The sequence below is a fragment of the Coturnix japonica genome, chromosome 12, assembly GCF_054131305.1.
Source record: "Coturnix japonica strain WE chromosome 12, WE-NBRP24, whole genome shotgun sequence".
In the NCBI taxonomy this organism is placed as follows: domain Eukaryota; kingdom Metazoa; phylum Chordata; class Aves; order Galliformes; family Phasianidae; genus Coturnix; species Coturnix japonica.
This window is the reverse complement of record NC_140674.1, coordinates 13,672,542-13,691,897: the sequence shown is the minus strand read 5'-3', so window position 1 is coordinate 13,691,897 and position 19,356 is coordinate 13,672,542. Positions and strand designations below refer to the sequence as shown.

At 43.9% G+C, this 19,356-nt stretch overlaps 1 protein-coding gene across 19 annotated transcripts in view; it reads left to right on the top strand.

Moving 5' to 3' along the window:
- The window catches only part of TP63 (tumor protein p63), a 113,049-nt gene that overhangs the window by 87,631 nt on the left and 6,062 nt on the right, over positions 1-19,356 (top strand). For 14 of the 19 annotated variants that reach the window (XM_085513613.1, XM_085513611.1, XM_085513615.1 and 11 more), the window contains 7 exons: positions 3,413-3,599; positions 5,126-5,241; positions 5,564-5,673; positions 6,546-6,682; positions 7,504-7,586; positions 8,445-8,581; positions 18,972-19,129. In XM_085513613.1, the coding sequence (XP_085369739.1) occupies positions 3,413-3,599; positions 5,126-5,241; positions 5,564-5,673; positions 6,546-6,682; positions 7,504-7,586; positions 8,445-8,581; positions 18,972-19,129 (928 nt within the window). Of the gene's footprint in view, positions 1-3,412; positions 3,600-5,125; positions 5,242-5,563; positions 5,674-6,545; positions 6,683-7,503; positions 7,587-8,444; positions 8,582-12,407; positions 16,735-18,971; positions 19,130-19,356 lie in introns of those variants that run through there. The other 5 variants (XM_085513612.1, XM_015871918.3, XM_085513619.1 and 2 more) reach the window with 3 other exon arrangements.

Here is a 19,356-nt window from a genome sequence, read left to right as displayed (position 1 = left end):
ACTCGGGCAAGTAACAGAAGTATATTGGTTAATCGTGATGCTTTAGACTTGTTAAATACTTGAAATGAACGCAGTTGAGGAGTACTTAGGGAAGAAGTATTCAGTCTGGACTAGTGCTAAATGTTGGCTGTTTTGATTTGTGGCATCACTGTTTTTCAAACAACTATCTTGTCCTTCCGTCTCAGGTTGTAGCATAGGGGTACTGGATCTGTCTTGGGTCTCCATGATTGGGAGTGACTGATCTCCTGGTCTCATTCCTCATGCAGTCATCTTCTGTAGCAAAATAGTGGGTAGGGTGCCTGTCACCTCCTGCAAGGTGGGGTGATTTGGGGACCGCTGTGGAGAATGCTTGCAGGCATTCCCTGAATGCACAGAGACAGCTTCTGCCTCGACTGTTTTCGCATGCATATTTGCTTTGAAATCTATATACTATATCCTGTCTTACTCTGTGGATATAGTGATTATCGCTGATCCAATATGAAGTTTCTGTGACCTAGTTGTTCACGTCTATTTATGCCAGTAGATGACTGGGCATCAGTTTACCTATGGTCACAGCAAAGTTGGCAGGATGGGAAGCTCAAGCCCTTTGCTGTCTGACAGCAGATACCCCACGGACAGATTTACACCAGCATTAAATGACCGGCCTCTTGACAACTACAGGCTCGTGGGCTGTTGTGCTGAGGTGAATGTGAAGTTCCTGCCAAGCTGTGGTGTGCCATGGCCCTGAACTCTTTGCAATAGCCAGGAGGCTTGAACTCTTGCAGGTAGTGATAGAAAAGTGCCACAGCCATCCTGTCTTGACTGTTTTATGTATGGGTTGTTGCTGCTTGCCTCCCTGTGCCCAGCTGCCTCCCAAAGTGGAGATGAGCATCACACCCTTTGGTGAACTTCTGGTCATCCTGTTCTCTGGTGTTGTCCAGGGCCTGGAGCTCCTGGGTCTAAGGGCTGACAAAACCTATGTTTTGGGGAGATACATCTTTACTGGGGAGGTCTTTTCGTTGTAACTCATGAGCTCTTGGCTGTTGTTTCTGTAGATGTAAGCTGCAGGTCTCGTTCTTCCCTTCTGATTGTAGCTGAAGGGCTCAGGCAGTTGAGCTGCTGAAGGGCAGATGGAGAGATCACCTCCTTTGCTGGCAAAGGGGCCCACACTATGTGATGTGGAGCCTCTGTGTTTGTTCTGGGGTTGGGCACCGACCTCTCCTTCCTTCTGGAAGCAGTGATTTTCTGCTTCTCTGCAACCCCAGTGAAAATATTAGACGTAAAATTATAGTCAGCACCACTAGGGGAGTGCATCTCCTTCCATTCGTTCAGTTCTCTAAATGCTTGCAGATGCCAGACAAGTTTGCTCCTGGTGTGTGCTGCTGTATTTATGCTTTTATTTTTGCCCTCTGCATTTGGGTGCATGGTTCCTTCACAATTCATTGATGTGAGGACATCCAGACAATTAGGTGGCTTTTCCAGGCTTTCTGTGTATGCTTTCTAAATTTTCTTCCTCTTTCAAATATGAATCTTTTCCTGCTTCTGAGGTGTAAAGACAACAGAGTGAGCTCACTCTTACCTTTAGTAAGGAATTGCTTTTTAATTAAAAAACAATAAGGAATTTCAGGTTTTAAAAGATGTCTGATATAAATCACCATCTAAATCTGTTTCACAACTATTTTTTTGTAATTGTTTGGCATGTTCCCCATTTCCGCAGGCTGAGTAAATCCTTTGTGGGATTAATCTCTAGCCTGCAGGCACATAAAATGCATTGCACAATTTGGCCTTTGCATTTCAGAGAATCTTCTTCCTTGACTTGAATACCTGTAGCATCTCCTCTGCTGTATGGCAGGGTGGTGTCAAGTGAGGAGGGAAGAGATCACTTTGTCTTAATTTTAATCCCCCTTCTCCTCCTTGCTGTTTCCCCAGCTTTGGTTTTCCTGTTAGCACTGCACACACTTTGAAATGCAAATAATCTCTGGATATCATTAGCTAATTCTCTTGTTGCTACGTCACCCACCACCCACCCGTTCGTGTGCCAGTTCTTCCCATCCTAGCAGGGTGGATGGCCAACTCGTGCTCCCGACCTGTATGAACCTGTTAGTGCCATCTTTGAATGGTTGGGACTTGGGCTGTATCAACCTTGGCTGCTAGAGACATTTATCAAGAAAACAACTACCTTGGGGATTTTACTTCTCTTTTTGCAAGAAGCAAAGAGATGGAAGTGGGGAAATGCCAGCAATTCCTGTGGGTTACGTGGTTAGAGTTATTGAAGAGCTTGGCATTCACAGATGTTTGAACACCAAGAGGAAACTGAATGGCTCCAAAGTTGGGTATCAGTGCAAACTGCCTTGCTTTGGAAAAGCAGAGAAGGGTGGAGAGTCTATTGCACAGGGGGCATCTAGAAAAATGGTTTAGGGTGGCAGTGTAGTGAACCGTGCAAGAGTTTCCTTGTGACTGTTCCTGCTAAATGTGTGTACTTAACTCAGCTAGAGCTTCTAAACAGAAACCAGTGACTTCAACCCATGTTGAAGTCACACATTTTGCTGAGTAAAGGTTTCCAGATGCGAACACAGTTTGGGGATGTGCTGCGCCAGCACGTCAGTGCAAGAGTGTCGTAAAAGGGAATCTAATATGCTGTGAACTAGCACAGTGAGTAGGAGTGTCTCAGCTCTGGGTGTTCATTACATACCCCCAGGATGGTGACTGCCTCTCTTTTGGAACCAGCTCCTGAGTTATGCTCCAGGTCCCAGCATGGGCTGGATCTTTTGAGATGTTTTCACTCCTCAGAGCTTTGAGGTCTGTGTGTGTGTTATTTCACCACTTCTTCTCTGCCTTGGTGAATACGGTACTCAAGATCAGAAGTGAGGAGACTGATACAGGTTACTCAGCATAGTAATGAGATACTTTCAAAAGATAACTGAGAGGTCAGATTGGCATAACCCTCAGGTTGGTCAGGGTTTTGCTTTCAAATACCATTCAGTTCCAGGCTTCATGGTTTTTATTCTGATTTCAAAACCAGGAGGGCTTCTAGCAAAACAGGATAAATCACTTTACATGTGTTGTTTCCAGTGCAATAAGGATTGTATTTGACCATATAACAGCACAGTTCTTTTTGAACACTTTTGTCTTTGGAAAAATTAAGTGTTAGTCTTATGTTCCACTTTGCTAAAACAAGTAAAGGTTTAGAGTTTGTCACTTGTTTGGAAGTGTGGCAGGGGATTGGAGCTTGATGATCCTTGAGGTCTCATCCAACTCAAGCTGTTCTATGATCCTGAGACTCTATGGTTCTCTGAACAAATGCAGTGCATGTGCAGTATCTAGTGCATTTGGCTTGTGTATAAATCTATCCCCATTCTTCTGGTATGCCTCCATCTCTCTTTCTGACCATCCTGACTTTCTTGCTCTTTTTCCCTTTTTTCCCCTCATTCAGTATTCCACTGAACTGAAGAAGCTGTACTGCCAGATTGCCAAGACATGCCCCATTCAGATCAAAGTGATGACCCCACCACCCCAGGGAGCCGTCATCCGGGCTATGCCAGTCTACAAGAAAGCAGAGCATGTCACTGAAGTGGTCAAGCGCTGCCCAAACCATGAACTGAGCCGGGAATTCAACGAAGGTAAGAGGGCAGTGCTTTTGTTCACAGGCCCTTTCCAAAGCTACTAGGCTTAGGATTTTGCAGCAGTTCTACTGCAAGCCTTTGGAAGCAGATCTCCTTGCAGTGGTTTGTATAGCTTTTTTTCTCCCTGTGCTTAGCAGGATGCTTGGTCCTGTGCTTCAGTTATTCCTGTGCAAGCATGTCCTTGAGAAGAAAGTACAGAAATAAACCTCATGCCTGCCCAGGTTGGATGGATGTCTGTCCCTGTGGCAGGCAGTGCCCTTCTGGCTGCCTTTCCCCACTCTGCTTGTGCTCCCTCGATGAGAAGCAGCTGTTTTTGTGCTCAGGAATGAGCTTCCATGTTGTTGGGGCAGGGATCTAGTAACAGGGTGCAATATCATCTCCAGTCCTTAATCCACGCCTCAAAGACAGAGGGGCTGTTTATCTCTAGCAGAATAACACTAAGTGCCAGCATCAACTGCAGGCAGCCTTCCCGTATGCTTAACATTATCAGTTCAGTAATCACATTTTAATCTTGATTCTTCTCATATGAGTGAAGTAGTAGCTGTTTTAAAAATGTCACGAGGCTTTCTGCAATCTCATGAGCTAGACTCCATTTTTCTGTGGCTGCTTAAGTTCACCTAAGTTCAGCTGAGCATCTGTTTTATTCTACGTGCGTTATTCACCTCCTACTGTAAAAAGAAAGTGGTGTCAGTTAACAGGATGTTTCAGGAGCCTGGATCCCTTGGCTGGGTACAGCGTGGTCAGCTAGACAAGCATAAAAACAAGCAGGGACTTGGGATATGAAAGTCAGCATGAAGTGAGACAGCCCTTCGTAAAAGGCTCTTGTGTTAAAATGCTTTTGACAGAATTTGAATGTTATTTTGAGAGTTTATACTTGATTGGATGGCATACTTTTAAGGAGGAATGCAATTTAAATGCTGAATTTGTGTTTTGAAATTATTTTTTCTCAAAATACGCTGTATTTTGAGTAAGAAATTAACAGTTCAAACATGAATTGAGATTTAAAATGAGTTGGAAGGGGCTTTTCATGAGGGCATGCAGCAACAGGAGGAGGGGGTAATGGTTTTAAACTAGAAGAAAGTAGATTTGGACTGGATATCAGCAAGAAATCCTTTACTGTGAGGGTGGTGAGGTACTGGAACAGGCTGCTCAGTGAGGTTGTGAATGCCCCTACCCTGGAAGTATTCAAGGCCAGGCTGGATGTGGCTTTGAGCAACCTATCTAGAGGGAGATATCCCTGCCCATAGGAGGGGGATTGAAACTAGATGGTATTAAGGGTCCCTTCTTATAAGGGTCCCTTCTTAATGCAAACCATTCTATGATTCTTTGAATTCTTTAGGTGAACCTGAAACAGGCTTCTTTCTTCAGAACTTAACTATGTTGTAGAAACACTAAGGACAATTTGCAGGAAGGAGGGGAATCTTTTTTTATAATATTGGAAAGGGGCCTAGAAGGGGCACTTCCTTGCTGCCCTGCACTTCAACTTGTCACTCAGTAATGTTTTTGTCTCCTTGCCCTTGCAGGGCAGATTGCACCTCCTAGCCACTTGATCAGAGTGGAAGGAAACAGCCATGCCCAGTATGTGGAAGACCCCATCACTGGGAGACAGAGTGTGTTGGTCCCATATGAGCCACCCCAGGTACGTTGTGATCTCAGCGTGCAAAAAGGTTGGAGTTCAAACAGTAGCCAAAGGAGACAAGATCTTGTACATGCTCTGTCCTCATCACAGTTAATCCCTCTTCATCAGAAATGGGGTTTTAAACACTCTTGTCATCCCTTGAGAGGATGAGTTCTTTATTTCTTTTTTTTTACTTTAAGGAAGCCTTATGGTGGGGAAGACTTGGTGGTAGCCCAGTTATTGCACAGCTGTGAGAGTGGGAGGGATCTTCAGAGGGATAGCTAGAAAAAGCAGAGCTTTCCACTCACCATCTCTTTGGCTTGTCTTGTCCCATCTCATCCAGGTTGGTACCGAGTTCACAACAGTCTTGTACAACTTCATGTGTAACAGTAGCTGCGTAGGAGGGATGAACCGTCGCCCAATTCTCATCATTGTCACGCTGGAAACCAGAGAGTAAGTAGTGCATCACAAATGTAGCTTGTGAGATGGCCTTCTGGCTCTTCTTTTGCTCAGGGCAGCATTGCAAGGTCCTTAGGGATATTTGATTTTAGGAGTTATGGAACATTTTTAAATCTTGGCAGGTAGGAGTTGCCCAATAACTGGATATTGACTGACACTTGTGATGTTTGGGTTTTCTGTGCGTAGTCTAGCGTGAACCATTCAGGCTCTGCACTTACCATGCTCTTTTGTGAAGTAGCTAAGGGTGTTTTTGATACAGATAATAAGTTTCAATACATGGAAGAAGTCTCATCATTGTGTCTATCTCACTTAATCCTCCTATGGGATAGCTGGATACCTTGCTCTGGGTCCATTGAGCAGGGTGATTTCATGTCCTCTCACTAATACAGCAAATCTCTCTGAAACTGCCAGGGAGAAGGTGGAGGCCAGTGGTTGGACTTAACAAAAACAAAGCATATAGTAACTATTCTAACTTATCACATTTGGTTTAAGTCATGTTGAAGGTTGACTTTGATCTTGAAAATCTTTTCCAACCTAAATGATTCTGTGATACCTTCAAGTCTGACTGATGTGTCATCCCTTCTGCATAGGTTCCATTTAGGAAGATCAAGCGAACACTTGGATTGGTGCAGATAAATAACCTGAATCTGTTCACTCCTGTAATTTGTGTTGATTCTGTGTATTATTTACTAACCACACCTAAGATGAGCTACCAGATGGGACTCATTAATACTGGCCTAGAGGGAGTAAAGCAGGAGTAGATACTAGCTTCAGATTTTGTCTGGTTGTAAGCTTGAAGGTGTGAGGGATGCTGATGGTGACTCTCTAAGCCACCAGCTGATGTCCTCTCTTGCTTTTCTTCACAGTGGGCAAGTCTTGGGCCGCCGATGTTTTGAAGCTCGCATTTGTGCTTGCCCAGGCAGAGATCGCAAAGCAGATGAGGACAGCATCCGCAAGCAGCAAGTCTCTGACAGCACAAAGAATGGTGATGGTACGAAACGCCGTAAGTAGCTGGCAGAGCTGGGCAGATTGCAGATCACGCCATCAACAGGTGCAACCCTGGCACTCGTGCTGTGGGGATGGAGCGGTCCTGTGCATGGGCTTGGAAGCAGGAGGGCATTAGATGTGTGTCTTCACTGGGTGAATCAGTCTGCAAAATGAGCTGGTGTTTACAAAATGTTTGACAATCCCTAGTAGTGTTACAAGCAGTTCTGTTTGTTCTGACTGTAGTGGGTGACTCTGTCTAACACCTGCAAGTTACTTGGATGATGGGACTGTAACCACTTCCAAACTGCTTGTTTGGAACTGTGCTGTTGTTCCCTGATCCTTCAAGCAAGTGTCTTCCAGGAACAGGAATATGGATGAAGACTTCACATAAACTGTGCTGTGTGTCTGAGGTCCCATGGCAAGTGGCCTTTGTTGTACTCTGTGAAGCACAGACACACTCATCAGAAGTGCAAAAGATGTAAACTCAGTTTTAGTTTCCCATACGTGCTCAGTGATAACTCTGGGTTGCGTAGCAAAGAGGCAAATTTTAATGAGAGACTAATTGGAGATTTTCATTACCACAGTGGGTTCTGTATGCTCATTTTGACATGCCACTGTGGATTACTGATCTACCAGTGGCTCTTCGCAAGTTGTCTGCTTTATGAAGCCAGGATTTATGCACACAGTTTTGGAGTGGTTCAGGCAGAGACCCTTTCAAAGCACTGCATGTTAACACCAGCCTTATGCTTGATATCTCTCTTTCTCTCTCCTTTTTTACTTCTTTCACTGTTTGTGTTTGGCATTAGTTTAATGGAATGCTTCTTGGTTTTCTTCTAGCTTTTCGACAAGGAACTCATGGCATACAGATGACATCTATCAAAAAAAGACGTTCTCCAGATGATGAGCTCTTGTACTTGCCGGTGAGTTCTCTCTATCTTTGCTTAGTGTTTAGTATCCTCCTTAGTGCATTGAGACAAATCAGCTGCTCACCCAGGCATGACAGACAACTGTGTTCAATGGCTAGAATTGGGATGTGGAATACTTTCCCTAGAGATGCATCTATTTTAAATGAGTGTTCCAAACAAAATTTCTAACCAATAAATCTCATTGGCTGTTAATTGAGACTGGTTTGAGCTGAGCATGTGAGAATATCCCAGGGGTAGAATCATCATCATGGAGGCCTAACTGGGACATTTTTGAGTCTGTAGCACTTGAATTTTCTATAGGGATTATATACTGAATTCTGTGTTCTTGCTGATAAGGTTGGTTGCTTCTGTGGCTTTTGTGTACTACCATTACAGTGGAAAGATAGAGGTAAAATACTCAGTACTAAGTGTAGAATCAGAAAAGGCAAGAAGGTAATTGACCACTGAACTGCTTTCACTGTAAGCCACGTTTAGCTGGGTAAATCACAAATGGCAGCATTCTTAGGGGAGAAGGGAGATCTAAACTTGACATCCAGATCTAGTAATCCTTTTCTCTTAAGCAAAAGTCAAAGTTAATCACCAGATTTCATTTAGACCAGAACATTGCTTTTGGTTGGTATAGATTTATGTCAAGGTAGATGACAATCCCAAGATGTTCACTAGCCTGGAATGTCAGATTGTCAGCTCTTCAACATTTATCTGATGTACATCTAACACAAGGCTTAGCGGTTTTACTGCTTAGATGTTAAGTATAGGCAGTGTTTGCATCTTGCTCTGGTTACTTGACTGTATCTACAGCTGTCACTTTAGATGCAGTTCCTTAAGGATTTTCACCCTCTTCCTATGATTTAGGTGAGGGGACGAGAAACATATGAAATGCTACTGAAGATCAAAGAGTCCCTGGAACTTATGCAGTACCTTCCCCAGCACACAATTGAGACTTACCGGCAGCAGCAGCAACAGCAGCACCAGCACTTGCTCCAGAAGCAGTGAGTATGGATGTGCTTGCAGTGACATGGTGGGGAAGGGAGAGAGAGGAGAGAGACATAGAAGGCTTCTGGACAGGTGTTTATAGGGACATAGTGTTTAACCAAGAGTATGAAATTGCTTGTTGAACTCCTCCTTAGAGCTGGTAGAAGTAAATACCAGGAAGGAAAACTTCAGTACCAGAACTTGTGAGGGTGAGTTTGAGATCTGGATTTTGCAATGGGACAAAGCAGTCCTCCTTTCTTAAATACAGGTCCTGATGGCTTGCAGGTCCCTTTCTACACACTACGTGCATGTGACCAAGGTTAGAAGCATAGGGTGGGCTGTGCTGTTTTCCCAGCTTTGTGATAATGGCAGTGAACATGGAGCCCTCCACCCCTTCTCTGGAGACCCATTTTGCAAAGAGCAAACAGAGCTGGGACTGTGAGCTCCGGCCTGCCCATGTGCTTAAATACTGCTGCTGTACTTAACTGATGTTGTTGAAGCACTGGCAACTGTCTCTTGGTGGGATGTAGATATTGCGATCTCCTGAGCTGTAACACTGGAAGCAGAAGATTGTGACTAAGGGTTTGATGGTTAAGAACTGCTCTCTGACCAATGGGTACTTCCAAAAAGGGTACTTTGTTGGCACTTTTAAAGCATTTTTAAACAACAACAACAACAAAAAAAGTACTTTGTGATTGGCTCTCCATGTCGTGCAAGAGAAACTTTCCATCTGGGCAGACACAGCCGCTGTCTGCTAGCAAGGCTCTACTAGGATTACTTCGAGTGGTGTAAGTGGCAGGAGGATAGGGAGAAGTAGGGCCAAGTGTCTGGTTTCTGTCTTCCCCTCTGCTCCTAATGCTTTACAGTTACAGAGACTGGGTGAGGGAATGAGTTTGCAGACAGACCCCAAGTGGTGTCATTCACAGGCCTTGCTTCACCTGCCGTATCGGGTGGCAGCACGTAGCCGGCCAGGCTGTAGGTGGCCGCCAGCGGTAGTGCTTAGCATCTCGTGCGTTCCTCCTGGTAAACTCACGCGTCAGGAGGCTGTGGGTATATCTCATTCCCTTGTAGAGGTTAGCACAAGGCCAAGGCACCACATAAGTCTCATTTGAGCCTGTAGGGATTCATTACAATGCCTTGGCCTTGTCTCAGGGCTTCTGCAATAGCACGGCTTTGTGCCAGATCTCTGCATATGTTCGCATTTCGACCTGTGTGTTTTTAGTGTCAGCTGGAGTCTTGAAGAGATGTTATAGCCCTGTGCTGAAATGGCTGGAGCATCCAGGGGCGCTGGGCAATTTGAGACACTTTTTATTAAAAATAAAATTCAGTCATCTGAGCTGTTTGTGTACACTATAACTTGTGTTTACTAGCTGCTAGGCATTGTGGCCTTTGTGCACTCAGTTGCATCTCTTCAAAGCTCCACCTGAACTACAGTTGAGAAATGGTTGTGTAAGCAGAAATGGATGGCAGCAGATGACAGCTTTCATTTGGTGCTGACAGTTGCATGGCCATAATTACTGTTTTCATTCTTCTATCAATAGGATGGGTTCCTGGCAACTGAAGTTGGTATTTGTTACCTTTAAGAATAGCATGTGTGAGTCTCGCCATTTAATTTAATGAAGCAACTTTTGGCATGTCTCCTGGCATTCGTCCAGTTATAGACTCATTTTTCTCAGCTGCTGAGTGTGCTGGGATATTGGGGAGACAGATTAACAACTTTTAAGGATGCCGAGAACTTGGGGGGAATTAGCTTTCAGTGTTTGTCCAGAGCTACCGAAGTGATCTCTGCTGACAGCTTGCCATGAAATAGGGTCCTCCTCACTGAAATACACTTTCAAACATTAGGTGCAGTTGGGTTCCTAGCACTTTGGCCTTGATAATCTAGGGTGTGTATTAATTTCTGAAGGAACGTGTTGAAGGCAAAGGGAAATTTAGGCTGGCGAGACTCAAAGATATGATTGTACCCCTTCCTCCCCACTCCCAAAAAAAATCCACAGGGTTCCAGATCTTGATGTAAGAATAAGGAGGGAAGGCACTTTGTAGGGGTTGGCTTGGATAAGAGCAGTATTGCATGCGAATGGGTTCAGCTTAACCATATGTTGTACATTTTCGTTTTATTTTTCAAGGTTAGGAAGAGCAGCAATGAGCTTATTGTGGTAAAATGTAATTAAAAAAAAAATATATATATATCTGATTTTTGGAAACACCGTATAATACAGACTAGCAATGCATTTCACAGGCCAGCAGTGCTGTCTTACAACTCTGTAACAGAAAAGGAGGACAAACCTGGTGACAATCGGCTTCCTGTCCCACAAGATGATAAAAAATACTGTGCTGTTTCACTCTGTGCCAGACTGTATCTTTCTCTGTCTCATCTCCTCTCTCTGTTTGCTCCTTTGTGCATGGTTTTCTCTTTTTTATTCTTATTTACTGTTACGCCAAATACCTTCATGATCACAGGTGGGGGAAGGGCTCTTTTTGGTTTGTTTTCTGAAGCTGCTGTTCTTCATTTTCCACTGCCAAATCCTGTGAAGAGCAGCACGTGTGTTTCTATAGAAGGCTTCCATTTCATGGTTTGCCCCTTATATTTAAAATCTTTCTGTCAAAGGTTGACCAGAAAATTTTTGCTTCCAAAGATACTAGAGCCCCCATTTCTTACAGGGAAGGAAAGTTTCTTCAGTTTCCTCCTGCAAAATGCATTTACTGTCAGTGTTCTCAAGGAATGCTGGAAATCACTTTTTCATATTCAGTGAGACTTCCTCTAGTGGCTTTTCACCCTGCTGCTTTAAGAACAGTCTATTTTAATTGGTCAGAGCATGTTAGAAGGGAGTTTGCAAAGTCTTCCATTGCCTACCAAGGAGGTGGCTTCTATATTCCAGCAAATGTTTCTTTCATATTAACAAGGCTGCAGCCACCGAACCCAGTGGTAGCCTTTCATCCTAGTGAGCAGCCCAGCTCATTACCCAAATGGGAGGGGATTAACCTTGCAAGTGAGGTGTGACGGAGCACAGCTATCCAGTGTCTGGTGTGTTGCAGCTGAGACAAGAACTGTTGCTCACCATGGCAGGCAGGAGGCTGGTGGGAAAGGTATTCTATTCTATATACCCCCCACCTTGATATTCTCATTTCTGCTGTGGAAAGTTTAGTGGATTTCTGCATGGTTTGGTTTTGTAGTGTTGTGCTTGCATGTGTTGTGAGCTCCAGGCATTTGGACAGTGTTTTCAACTAGAGCGTTACCAAGGTGAAAGTAAGCAAGAATAGGTGTGGGATTAGGTATGTGAAGATATGCTGTGCTCACTTTGCTGTCGCAAAGGGTTGCTGCATTTGCATCAGGGGGCAGCTCCAGGGACCCCTCAGCTTCAGTGCAGAGGGCCCTCTGTCTTCCAAAGGGGGAAATCCTGAGATACAACCCATTCACAGTAGGCACCATCCTCTCCCTAGCACAAGCTTCTGGTTTTTAAGTAACTGAGGTTTGAAATGAACTATATGGAAGCTGCTTCTCTCATGCATTTGGCTGAGTACTTTTTTCTTCTCATATTTCTTCAGCTCATTTGAGATCTGCTGGGAACAGTATCAGGTACCATTTGCATCCATGTGACTGGGATGCAGAAATCAGATTGCCAGATCAAATAGCTGTTTTTTCTTGCCAAGCACTCACACCTGGGGTTTTCTAACTTCCTAAATTTGCCTGTTGCATACCCTCACTGCTGGGGCTATGACATCAATTTATCCTCTCTGTTGAGTCCATACTGTGATCATGAAGGTGGAAAATGGCTGTTTCTCTCTTGCTGTCTGATGGCCCTGTACATTCATCTCTTCTTTTCTCTGGTTCCTTCTCTGCAGTCTCCTTTCGGCCTGCTTCAGGAGTGAACTCGTGGACTCAAGGAGAGACTCTCCCAAACAGACCGATACCATCCTAAAACATTCCAGCCTCCCAAAACCATCAGTATATCCATAAATGGAGCTGGCAGGTTGGCTTTGCCCGGCTCATGGGACTAGGAGCATTGGGACAAATATACAGCCTGATAGCAACAGTACATAGTGAGAGTAATCTCCTGAAGGGACTCAAACTTTGCCAAAACAACAGACGCTTCTACAGATCTCTTAGCTGTAGCTGGTGGCACTGGGAGGTCTGGAACCACGATGTTGTCTGTCTTGGTGTAACTTTTTCCTTCTTGTTTTTGTAACCTCTTTCCTGTTAACTTCTGTATTTGTGAAACACAGTGGGGTTTCTCTGAGCAGGTCTCAATTTTAAAATGCCTTGTCTTGTATAAATTTAAGAAAGTATTCATGGGGCTGGGTGGGAATAGGAGGAGGGCGGGATGTTTTGAAGTCTGTGCTACTCTATTAGGCCTGTTTTAATGCCATTTATGCAGTAATAGTGCAATTATCTGGAGTATCTGTACTGCTGGACAGAGGGAGGTAGTAACTATGTTGATACTGATTAAGTCATTTTTCCCCTGTAGAAATGCCCTCTAGTTTGGTGTTATGAATTGTTTCCTTCTATTTCTAATCATAAAAGGTCTGATTTAAACTAGATTAAAAAAATACAGGGAAGGCTGGATGACGCTGTCAGACTTTGCAATGAAACTTCTGGGCTTTGTCTAGATGTGCTGAACTTAGAAAGCTCCTTCCTGGCTCTCATAAGCTCAGTCCAAGTGCACACGGTGAAGATGAAGTTGGAGTCTTGCTGTGTAATGACATCCACATGTACCCAGTGTCCCTGTCCCCTTGTGTTTGAGGGTGTAACGGGCAGTCTGTCCAAATCTGATCATTGCTCAACCTGTGTAAAGCTTGCCCAAAGTTCAGAGCTCGCCCCTTTCCATGCAGACTTTCAGCGGTTGTTAGATGTTCTTTCATTAAGCTTACTACATTGCAGCCTTCACTACAGTCCGCATCTCAAAGGAGAAGAGTGCCAGCATCTGTTAGAGATAGCTCACCCTGATGGCCTTAAGCCATGCCTGCTTTGCCCAGTAATCTTGCAACCATTGCTTTTTCTTAGTGGGTCCATAAAGTGGACTGAACTAGCAGTTTCTGCATAGGAGACCCTTTATCAACAAAGACTTCTAAACTTTCACATTGCTTGTGTCAAATCTACCTCTGAAAGGTGTTTGAATGGGGCTTGACAAGATTTGTGTTCTTTAGAAGGTTAATGTCTAAGTGCCAAACCCAGATCAGCACAAAGGAAGAATGATGAACAGGCAAGTAAAGCATGGCATGGAATTAAACTGGTATTGTTGATTATGGCTCTGGGAGCAGATACTGGAGATGAGAAGGGAGGTGAGGAGATGCCTGCTGTGGCTTATCTTCACAAAGAATAATGCCTAATGCTGATAGAAAAGTGTCCTTCATGTTCTCAGTCAGTAGCATCTCATCTGGGGAACCGTCCAGTGTTCATGGCTGTGGAAAGCAGAAGTGTAAAAAGCTTACTGAGGGGTGCTCTGGGAAAGGAGCTTCCTGTGTGCTGGTGTTTGTCCACATCAGTGGCGGTCACAGAGCAGAGCTTGGATGCACATCAGGGATCAGTTGCTCGTGGGAAGAACTGTGAATTGGGGGCTGGATCAGTACTAATGGGGAGCTGTGTATCTGTAGCTCTGCACTGGATTTACTTGAGGCAGGTGTGTACCCACCACTGATACACTTCTGGTTAGGCACAGCCTGAAGAAAAGATGCCTTTCAAATGCAGAGCGGGGCTCCTGGCCACCCACAAAGAAAGAGGAGGCCTGATGCAGTGGGAGATCTCTTATCTGTGAACATCTCATCATCTGCTTCCAGGCAGCAGAGCTGTGATCTAAGCAGGCGATGACTCGCTCCAAAATCTCTTTTGAGAGCTGTATTCTATCTCTGGATATGTCCTTTGTTGGCTTAATGAGATGACTTATACCATAAGAGTGTGGGGGAGAGCTGGTGTAGAAGAGCCCCAAAAAAGTGATTAATAACTAAACACCAGCAGTTTACTATTCATACAGTTGCACTTCAACCATTGTTCTTTATATAAAATCATTCAAATCAAGTACCTCTTCACTTTGTCTGAGAACTGCAGGGAGTACTTCAAGATCACAGAAAAGATAATTTTCTCTCTGTGCTTTTTTATTTGGAACAAGAAAGGCACTGCTTATTCTCAGTATTCACACATAGAATCTGAACTGCAAATACAGCCCGAATGTGGGAATATGCTTGGCAACGTTGGTCTGTCCTTCCAAGTCAAGTTCATTACATTGGTTCTGTCTGCTTATGGATGGTAATGTGGAAATGCTGGGATGAAGTAAATACAAGGATAAGGGTATATAATGAATAACAAGAGCTTTGCTTCAAGGCCTGCCTGGTAGTGAGTTTGAGGAGGCAAACTATCAGAAGGTGTCAGCCACAGCCCACCATCAGGAGATCCCAGCTGATGCTTCGGTTCATTGTTTAGTCTGCCTGTGGGGAGAACTCTTGCACCACTGTGGGCAGTGCAAATACAGCACCTGGGACTTGCACAAAACAAGCAAGTGAATTAGTTGGATCCCACTGGAAAGGTTTTCCTGTTTGTACTCCGTATTTAGAAGTAGATGACTGTGAAGATGGTCTTAACGGTGACTGTTTGCTCTCCAGCTAGAAAGTGATTATCTTAGAAAGTGCAGCTTTTTCCATCAAATAACCTCAAACTGGAAGTAGTTGAAATTGCTTTTTCCATCTGTCCTCTGCAGCTGAACGAAAGAACAAAACCCTTTTCCCAGCCAGCTGTCTTTTTGATTTTTCTCCTTTTATTTCAAACAAGCAATAGCCTTTCAAGGAATAACCAGTTAATACTGGGCCTTGTCAGTCAGGTTGTGTCAGTCTTTGTCAACTAGTTAATGTATATCCACATACAGCTGTGATCCCTGAAGAGCATATTGCATCCACTGCTTATGTTGGGAAATTCCCAAACCTGATATCTAGTGGGAATTATTAGTTCCACCCTTATCCCTGTGCTGTAGCTGCTGTCTGCTTTGTGACAGTCAGAGCGTCTCCTTTCCAATGCTCTCAGTTGGGTACTAAACATGCAAAACACTTTCGTGGTTGAAAAGATGCACTATTGGTTGCTTAAAACTGCAGCTTTCTGAGATATGAAGAACAAGGGTATCTCTGCTTCTTAGTGTCCTGTTTCATGAGCCTTATAAATGGGTGAGTGCAACTTAGCATCTGTATTATTTGTGTTGTTATTAGACATGTTGACATCCCAAGGTTATGCAACCCAGTGGGCATCTCTCCTTGAAAAAAAAATGTTGTTCCTGGGCATACAAACTGTATGTGAACTTAGGGTGTAATCCTTCTGTCCTTGCTGTGGCCATCATAAGGAATAGCAGGCCCAGGACTGGGCAACCTTGACTCCACTTGGGTCTCTGTGAATAGCTTTGGGTCTTCAGGGACAGCAAACTGTAGGCAATGGGGCTGGGGTGAATTCTTACTCTCCAACTCTGTGCTGTCCTACTCTTGCACTTAGTGAAACTTCATCATTTACATTAATGCTGCTTACATTATGGTGTGCTTATCTAAAGTTAATGAGGACTCCTACTGAATCAGATAATTGGTCTATCCAAGCAGTTTCCTACCTCTGGTAAAGGGCTGATACCCGTTGAGCTGAGAAAGCGCAGAATTATATAAGGTAACCTGTGAACTGAACTGTGCTTAATATGTGGGAGAGTAAGTTCCTTCCTGACCTCTTGAGATGATCAGTATGTGCCTTGAAGCATGAGAGTTGATTGCCCTCATATAAGCTTGCATAACTACAAATCTTACTGGATAAATAATTACCTTGCCACTTGAAGACAGAAAAATCAGTTGCAGAATGTGACTCAGTGCCTTTTGTATCAGGCTGTTCCAAGAAGTATAATAGTCTCTTAATTGAAGTCCTTATACCTTGATATTAAAATGCATTTCATTGGCATTGATATCAAAGAAATGTTAATGCTCCGACTTCTAATCTTTCTCGAGATGTAGTAAGTGTGATTTTAATGAAAATCACTGTGCATGACATTCTTATAATATCTATTTTTAAAAAAAGAAAAAAAGCAATATATTTTAAATGAAGCCACGGACACCATGTAGACTGTGTGTTTAATACCAAAAACATTTTCTTGTGTTTTTAAGGCTGTTGTTATATTGATGTGTGACATTAATTTTGAATAAAATTTTGCATCTTGGTTTATCTTGGGACTCTTCTTTGGCTAGATGGCTTTCCTTAGAACTTTCACGTGTCTGCTTATGGGACTGAATCATCTAACTGAAAATGATTATGGGTACAAAAGAATGCCATGCTTTTGTTTCTCTCCTGTTTTATTTGCTTGGGTTTGATTGTCTTCATAGAACTAATCTTGATTCTTACAAGTACAAATGAGTTAAGAATGGAGTCTGTGAGGTATAGGTGAAGTATGCATTTGCTTCATGTAGCATAGTGTGCTTTGAGTTGGCTTCTGTTTGTTTTTTTTACCGGTCTTCTGTAAGGAGCCAGACTAATTTTAGTGAGATCACTGCTGGTGGCATAGAGAGCACAATTAGGCCCGTTACTGACCTCCTTGGAGAATCTTGTTTTGTACCAACAGACTGTAAAAGGGTATAGAACCCTGAGTCATTGCCCTAAGGCAATACTTGGCTATGTTAACTTCAGCTGAAGCTCAGGCTGAGTTCCTGAACTTGTAAAATAGAAACATTAATTCTAGTCCTAAATCCAGAGGCCTTTTGAGTTAAGGATGGTGTCCATCTAACTTAAATTTTATGGCTAGCCTCAACTTCATAACTGGCGAGCTGGAATCTCTGATCTGAATTGTTCTCTTCACTCTCAGAAGTTGGGCCTGAACTTCATGGCTTGGTTTCACTTCCCTCTGGGAGTTGATGCCATCATTAATATTAATTTGTGAAGCTTCTTGTGCTTTCTACTTCCTTGAGTCTATGAAGTTTGCTGGATCTTGTCCTGTATCTTCACTGCCGAAGGACAGTTCACACCCTTCAGTACCTCCTGTAATTGTGTAATTAGCTAACGTTTTTTCATGGCCTTAGATATTCTAGCCTGTTAGCATAGATGTTTCTCCACCCAACATCACAAGCTTTAAAAGTGCAGGAAGCTGGAGACAGTGTAATTGTATGAGACTTGACCTGGAGTCCTGAAGGCTTTAATAAATTACTCAGGAGTAAACCTTTCCTTTACGCTTTACTTATTGTAAGCAGTAACTATTCCCTTTGCATAGAAGGAAAGCCAGTTCCCGGGAATTGGTGTGTAGCCAGTTATACCCAGACAAACAAGTTTCCCGATGGGAAATAAGAGGGAATGTACCCTTTCACATGCACTGTGGCTGAATGAGCACCGATCTCCAGCAGGATTGAGAGGGTATGTCATGTTTGGGAAGTCTGCCCGCTTCCTGAGTGTCTTTGCCCAGTCTTGCGAATGCCCTTGGTGTGCAGAGAGAGAACCTGCTCTTACGGCATGGCAGCCCTCTGCCAAGTGTGCTGGTGGGCCCACTTTAATGATCATGTTCTGCATATTCCAGCTAAGAGCCCACTCAGGATCGACTGCCACAGCCGTAACCCAAGCTGGAAGTTGGACTGCTGTACTTAAGCAGCCTCAGGGATTGCTTACGGGGTGGGATTGCAGCCCTGTTGGGGCTGGGGAGGGAGGAGCTTGCCAGCGAGCTTCTGGCCCTGTTCAGGGTTTTGCTGGATGGAGTCTGGGGCTGTCTGGGCTTGAGGGAGGTCAGCGCTGTTGTTGAATGGTTGCAGGAATCTGATACTCTCTGCAAACAGCCTGAGGGGTCTGGATGCCAAGTTCTCTTTAACACAGACAAAAGCTGCATCTCAGCTTCTTGTACCCTTGAGGTGTGGGGAGTCTGTCCTGAGCAAAGAGCCTCTGCTTTTAATATACATGCACGGTAATAGCTTGATTGTGTGAATGACTATGAATTTTGGAGGGAGAAAAAGGTGATTAAACGCTTCCTGCCCTGAAAATTGTATCTGAAGTCAGATTTTAGGGATAGGATGGCATGAGATGGCCTTCTCAGTTCTTTTTCATTTGAAAAATCATTTGACCATAGAGAGCTTAGCGTGGAAATATTTTTTTTTTCCAAGTTCTGGCAACTATTATCTGGCTTTGCGTATGTTCTCTTCAACAGTAAAAGCTGTGTGGAAATGTTTTGCTTAAAGAAAATATCAGAACCTAAAGCAAAGCTGCTCTTTTCTTCAGCGTTTCACTATTTTGTACTTTATATCCCCAGAATTCTTAGTTCTTGTTGATTCTCCCTCTGGTGATATTTAGCTACAGCTCTCCCATGCTGTTGGTAATTTCACTAGCAGTAGCTCAGCATTGCCTCAAACAGAAAAACGTGTTCCCTTGGATGTGTACTCTTGATCAAATGCTGTGATTCGTATTGTAATACTTCTCTACTTGTTTTGCAGGACCTCCATTCAGTCACAGTCATCCTACGGCTCCAACTCTCCACCGCTCAGCAAGATGAACAGCATGAACAAGCTGCCCTCGGTCAGCCAGCTCATAAACCCCCAGCAGCGCAACGCACTGACCCCAACCACCATCCCTGACGGCATGGGAACAAACAGTAAGAGACCCTTCCTGTTCTCTGCACATTCTCTGCTAATGTAGGGAAGGAGACTCAGTATCTCTGAGGTGCTGTTGTGCCACATGGCAAATATCTGCCTTTTCTAGGCCCCCAGCATCCTGCTTTGAGTCTCACAAGTATGACAGAGCCCCATCTCAATGTAGATCTGTCTGGCTGTGCTGCAATCTGTCTTTCAGGGCTTGTTTCATCTTTCTTTCCCAGCAGAG